General features: G+C 35.7%; 1 protein-coding gene across 1 annotated transcript in view; it reads right to left on the reverse strand.

Moving 5' to 3' along the window:
• CCDC126 (coiled-coil domain containing 126) overlaps positions 1-6,780 on the reverse strand; it is a 16,202-nt gene continuing 9,422 nt past the window's right edge. The window contains exons 2-4 of the mRNA XM_008631335.2: positions 4,765-4,898; positions 3,742-4,145; positions 1-1,469 (exon numbers count right to left, since the gene is read on the reverse strand). Coding sequence (XP_008629557.1) covers positions 1,288-1,469; positions 3,742-3,979 — 420 coding nt within the window. The 5' untranslated portion in view covers positions 3,980-4,145; positions 4,765-4,898 and the 3' untranslated portion in view covers positions 1-1,287. The remainder of the gene's footprint in view (positions 1,470-3,741; positions 4,146-4,764; positions 4,899-6,780) is intronic.

Raw genomic sequence — 6,780 nt, forward strand, 5'->3', positions numbered from 1 at the left:
AACCATTGAGAATATCAGCAGGGAAACAGAAGAAAGAAAAAAAATACATAACTTTGCCTGGTATATTATCGAGTGCCTCAGGTTTTACTCATCCCCAAAACCTCACTCACAGGACACTTTTGGCAGAAGTCCCTGAACATTCTGTCCCCTCCAAACATTCAGTACAATCTAAAAAACAGGTTCAGTGGCACTTTAATATCATTTCAGTAACATTTGAGATACAGTGCACCCACATGGCATGCAATTTACTTTGCTGTAAGGCTGACTTAGACATAAGGCAAACATTACCTTAGCTCTCAAATATTCCATGATAAGACACCCTTAGTACATATACCTCTGTTAAATGCAGAGATGCCTTGATTCCCGTCATTGCTTTTCCTTCTGATCTAGAAAGCAACTCAGGGAGATGGTGTGCTATACTCAACACAAACTGCAAGGCATTAAAATGTTAAAAACAAACAGCAACGAATAAAAATAAACCATATTCACATCTCCAAAACTTATTTCCATCACTTAAATAATTTTATCTGCAATTACAAAATACATACATTTAAATATCTTTTTAAGAAATAATCATCTAAGAGATCACAGATGATGATTTGCTTTTGATAATCTAACTGCCCTATCTCTGGCATAAAGATAAACCTGGACAGTGTTACTACCTAGAAAGTTTTCCTATTATAATAAATTTTCTTAAATATACAGTAAATTCTCTAACTACTCTGACAGATAGTGCAAATAAAGACATTCTTTGGGTCACAATTTAAAAATATTACCACCAATGCTATCCTCAATTTAATAGTGTTTTAGTAAGTAAGTAACAAAATATTTTAAGTGTACACATTTTCTAACGTTTGCGTAGCAACACATTTTCCTCAGTTACCTCGGCTTAATGCAGATCACAAAAAATGAATAAGCTACAATACTGCTCGCCTATCCAAAAGATATGTTATATTCATACTTAAATAAATATATTTAGAAACCTACCTATAAGTTTCTCATTGCTTTCCACATATTGTTATTATCCAATGGTCTACTACACCAAATCAATGATACCAAAATATCTTTAGAGACAACAAAGATCACTTCAGAAGCACTGCTCAAAGGCAATGAAATAATGCTTTGAGAACCTAAGCATGTTAGGCCTACATAGATCCAAGCACATTGTAGAATACAATAGTTTACGCTTGTTTCAGAGTCAACTACTTCTTTGCCCTAGCCAGAGATAAAAAGCTTATCTTAAATATTATCCATCAATGACGTAGCAACACAAAGCAGCCCTGTTTGCTATCTAATGTTGCTTGCTGGCTTTACACGTTTATTTGAAGTCACTGGCACCTGATGATTAGTTCCATTAGTGGTATTTGTTGCTGAGCCATTCACAACGATGTAATCAACCTTGTTTTCCAATTTCACGAGGCGTTGTAAGATGTCATCCAGAAGAACAGCAATTGTTCTCTTAAGATCAGCTGAAGATAATGGAAAAAACAAATTACAGCCTGTTATTTACTACGTGTGGAAAAGAACTGCTATTTCTACATATTCACATCTTAACACTTGCTATCCTCCCTACCACACTTTTTGGAAAGGAGTACAGGTTGGTATACAAGTACAGAATTAAACAGCTGCTTGATTTTTCTTTAATACCATTTCTTTGTTATTTTAGGGAAGGGAGATACCACCATAACAGGGAACGGTGAAGGCAGCCAATTAAATATTAGAGTGTAAGAACAAAAACACTAGTTGGAACATTAGAAGTGACTGTTCAAAGGTATTATTTCAAATTTCATCCAGACAACAGCATTGGAATACTCAGATATGTCATCTTTTAGCCTTGGATGCAAGAGACTATATCTAAATATTTTCCAGCATAAAAAAGGTAGTTAATAGCTTTCCCCTAAATGACAGATTTAGCCCACAGAAAAGCTGCTATTAGAAGGTATCTTTTTGCTTCTTACCTAAGCTACAAAGCAAGGGTAAAAAAATCTATTTACATATTTATTGACTGAAAAATAAGAGAAAATATAGGAAAAAAAAATCTCATGCTCTGGATCACAAAACCAGTAACATCTTTCTACAGAAGCTAATTATGCTGTTGCCAATCACCATCTTCTTTCAGATTTGAAAAAAATTAACAAACTTACCAGATTTTACAAGGTGTCAAGACTCCCATTACACATGAAGACATCTACAAACTCTGTCTCTACCCCCCACCCTCTAATTAGTTCTTAACTAAGCAGAAAGATTGGAGAGAAAGATCACAGGCATCAAAGTGAAAAAATAGGAGTAAAATAAATAAAATTAAAAATCAGTAGTAAATTAGGTTTAAAAAAGAGAAGTCTCAGGTCAGCCCTTTCCTCTAAAATTAACTAGTTCTTGTTTAGTAATGTTAACTTTGAGAAAATAAAAAATAAATTGCTTATCAATTCAAGCCAGAGCAGGGTCTACTGCCAGTAACAGAGGGTGGGTCATGTACTCTGTAATATCATTCTGTGCTCAACAGTCTGAGAGAAGGAATTGTCAAGTTTTAATTCTGATGATCAGCCTGTAGATCAAGAGATTACTTCATTTTTTATTAAATTTCAGACAAAACCTCAGAAGACAAGTCTCATTTGGAAATACACTGTAAGACTTATAGAACAGGAGAAAGCTACAGTACAAAAGGATTTTTCAGGGTTTTTTTTAATGATAGAAAAACTTAATTACACAGTAAAGGAAGGAAGTCCTTGATGACAAAAAAGAAAAGTGGAAGGAGAAAACAGGGAAGAAAAGAGAAGGCAGTCTCTTGCTGTCATAAAAATTAATTTTAAGAATGAAAGGATTGAAGGTTTAAACACTTTTTACTGTCCTACTCCTCTTGGGTTGCTCCTGCACATCTTGTCATCACAGACTTGCTTCCTTCTTCCTGAGCAGGAGCAAAAAGACTTCAGACACATTTTTGCTGCTTGCACTCTTACCAAATGTCTATAAAGGGCATCCTACAACAGGCAGAGGTATTTAAGGAAATCTTAAGAAGGGGATCAAAGTACATTACTACACATCTTTTCAGATACTACTTTTTAAAAATAAACATTTTTAGTTATCTTTTCAATATTTCAGAAGGTAGTGAATACTGGCCACCTATTTATCAAGTTAGGTACATATTCACAAGACAGGCAAATCAGACAGAGAGATATGATGCAGCAAGTATTAAAGCTCACAAGACAATAAACCTTATCTGTTACGGCTACTTCTTAAACAAGGGGAGATTCTGCTAAATTCATAATTGCCTTCCAGTCTCCAGACTACAAACTCAACTAGTATGTTGCTTTTTCACTGCTTTTTTAAGGAGAAGAAAATTCAAGAAATAAAAGTGAGAAATTAGCAATGAGGTACTAGAACCTGGAACGTCGAAGTGACAATAGAAAACTTTGTCCCTGTATCAAGCATGTGCTTATTCCTCAGAAGCTGGAGATTCAGAAAAAAGCATAATGTAACTGTTACTTCTGTAAGTAACTGTATTCATGTACCTGGAGAGATCTAAAAAAAAATCCTGGAAAGCAAAAATTTCATGTCTGAAGCCTGATTTTGCAACTCATCTTAATCTTCAACTTCATTGAATAAACTAAAATCAAATCAGTTATTATAAAGAGGTTTTTTCTGCTGAAGAGCAGCATATACTACTTTAAAAAAAAATTATAACTTTACAGTTTTCAGAAAAAGAATATATTCAAGTAACTAGTATGGCTTTTTTCCTCTTACCATATCCTGCCACAGAGGCTCCACCACCACCATTCATTAGGTTTTTATTTTCTTCTGCCAGTGCTTTGACATATCTTTTACTGAGGTCTAATATCTGTCCACGCAGCTCAGCACTGCTTTGGCGTCTTGGATACTGGAAAGTGTAGCGTAGCAACATCAAACCCCAAATGATACCAAAGACTAGTAAAAACATACTCAGTTTCTGGGACATATTTTTTCTTGGAAATGTTAGAAACATTTCTGATGAAGGCCACAGGCGTGTCCTAATTTCAAGGTAAGTAACTGAATTTGGCTTTGTCAAATTATATTACATATTAAACAAAAATAGTATTTCTGTGAAGTGAAAAATCTTCTAGCTGGATCATCTTGAACATATCTTCTCATGTTTTAGTTGGTCGTGATTCCTGAAATTTGTAAAGTACCACTTGGTTATTCAAAACTGCTACAGTTGTTGAGATCAAGAACAAATATCAGTTTCCAAATACAGTATCATTGCATAATCTAGCAAACAATTGTGGGTTTTTATCTGCTTAGAGGTTCAGTTATCTTTCCATCTCACCTGTTATTCACAGGGTTTCCTCCTCCTATGTTTACCTATTTTTATTCTCCAAAAATCAAAACTTCTGTTCTTCCACAAATCACCTTAAGTATTTTAAATACCGGAATTTAAAATGACATTAAACTCAAATGCATTTCAAAGAAAATGCAGTATCTAGAAGAGACCTGTAAAACATTTCTATACAACATTGTGATGAACTATACACATACATCTACACACAAGATCTTGTTCAATGATTCACTTGATTCTTACTCTTCACTTCGAGGCACAGAGCAAGTATGAACAGACAACATGGGGAATGATGTTTCTTGATTGGTTAGCTAGTTCAAAGTTTCCTCTCCTGGTTTTGTACACCATTAAGATTTGTTTTGGTTTCTTACTACTGAATAAAAGATAAAACCAAAATAAATTGGCACAATGCACCTACCTTCAGGATTTTGCTACGACTTTAAAAAATATCTTACCATAGTACCCAATTCTGATCCTTCAATAGACTAAGGCTTCAGGAGGAAAGCAAGTGGTAGGAAAGCTTCAGCACTTAAATAACAAATGTTCAGACAGTTTGAAGCAGTTTGAGCCACACATCTTCAAGGATGTACTGGGAAAAAAAAGAAAAGATTTAAACAAAAAGTGAAGATATCTTCGTTTACTTGTGGAGTAGTTGCAGTTGAAGGCTTCAAGCTACATGCTTTTAAAACAGAAACACATTTTAAAACCTAACTTCAAGCAACTGTTAGGGAAGAACATAGAATTCATTTCCATTTTATTATGAATGCATGCATTTGAATGCCCAGTAACTGACTTCAACTTTTACTTTTAAAAGAAAGCTTGGTAAGAATCTCACTCAGCATTTCCTTCTTCTTGCGTTATAAGACAGTGACAACAGATGTTCAGGATTCATAATATATGTACATGCACATATATTTACATATTCATCATTCTTTTACTAATTTTTACCCCTCAAATGTATCCCACATTTTCAGACTCTTTCCATGTGTCCCTTGTCCCATTTTTCACCCAGCTCTGAAACTACTCCAATTATTCAATACCTTCTTAAAAGAGAATTTCTATTATTTAACATAGTCCAGATAAAGCTACTCATTTCACACAATAGTTACACTTTTCCTCATTATTCCCAGTTCTTCCCCACATATTACCTGACACAAGCACTTTTTAGACCGATATTACACATCTAATAGGGTTCCTCACCAGACGTTCTGTAGTGGCATGTTAGGCCTTGGTTTGTATCAGAATATCGATACCGAGTATCTCGTACTGCTGAGCTCTCATCTAAACCTGACTCTGTCTCCATGGCATTTTTCGTCCCCTCCACTGACCAGTTCCACCAGCCTTATGCCAACACCCTGCTGTCTGCTGCCTACACAAGTGTCACTGCCAGCAGGGCCCCGAGCCCTGCTTGTCGCTTACCCTTCACCTTCGCTCTTCAGGTAATCCTCTCAACAAGCAAGCCAGCGTGCCTCATTCAAGTGGCAAATTTTTGAAGTGCTCTAAAATCAACATGCATATCTCAATTATTCTGAAAATGATTAACCCAAGGCAGGGAGACATAAGGACTTGGACACCAAAGTTGCTGTAAAGTAACAACGTGCTGTGTATAAAATGCCCTATGGTAACCACTGCCAGTACACAAACTCTTACTGCTGGGTGCACTAATGCAAGTGGCAATCCCAAATCACTGAATGAGGAAAGCTCACTTCATCCTCCACTGTGGGGCATGATTGTGCACAAGGACAGACAGTCAACACACAGTAATTTGAACCCCCACTGTAAATGCAGTGGGATGTATTTTGTTCAAGAAATGTGCTTATCCCCCCCTAAAACTGTTTTAAGATACAAATTTGTCTTAAGTACATAAAATAAGAGAGAAAACAATAAAAACTTACATTCCACAGCATGAATATCTGGAATTGTGTGGTTTAAGATTTCCTGAAACAGATCTTCCCTAAACATGCACTAACCAAAACTTCTTTTCCCTAGCTCTTTGCCAAATCTATGGCTCTGCACTCAGACTTTAAAGAACAAACTGCACCCACATCGTTATGTATCTACATAATCTCTGAACAGTATTAAATATGATGGAAGACATTTATGAGGTCCAAGAGTAGAGGATTCATGTGATAGCTGAGAAGACCAAACAGTATCCCTCAAGAAGAGACCGTAAGTTTCAACCCCCATTCCCAAAAGTCTCTACTTCTTCTATTAATCAAAATAATAATTAAAAAAAAAAGAACAACCCAACAAAACTGAAAAGAACAAATAGCTCTTACAAAACTTGAATTTAGTTCAGCTCTCCACATATCTCCAACCATATCTCATCCTGAAGCATTTAGAAAAGATCACTACAGTCCTTTGGAGCAGAAATAACTCTGCCATCACACTGTAAATAAGACCACAAGCCAGGATAAGAGGTCTAGCCAAGAGGAACAGATTGAATAAACTCCTGCCAAGCAGCAGCAGGA

The sequence above is a fragment of the Corvus brachyrhynchos genome, unplaced genomic scaffold (genome assembly GCF_000691975.1).
Source record: "Corvus brachyrhynchos isolate BGI_N302 unplaced genomic scaffold, ASM69197v1 scaffold84, whole genome shotgun sequence".
Classification (NCBI taxonomy): Eukaryota; Metazoa; Chordata; class Aves; order Passeriformes; family Corvidae; genus Corvus; species Corvus brachyrhynchos.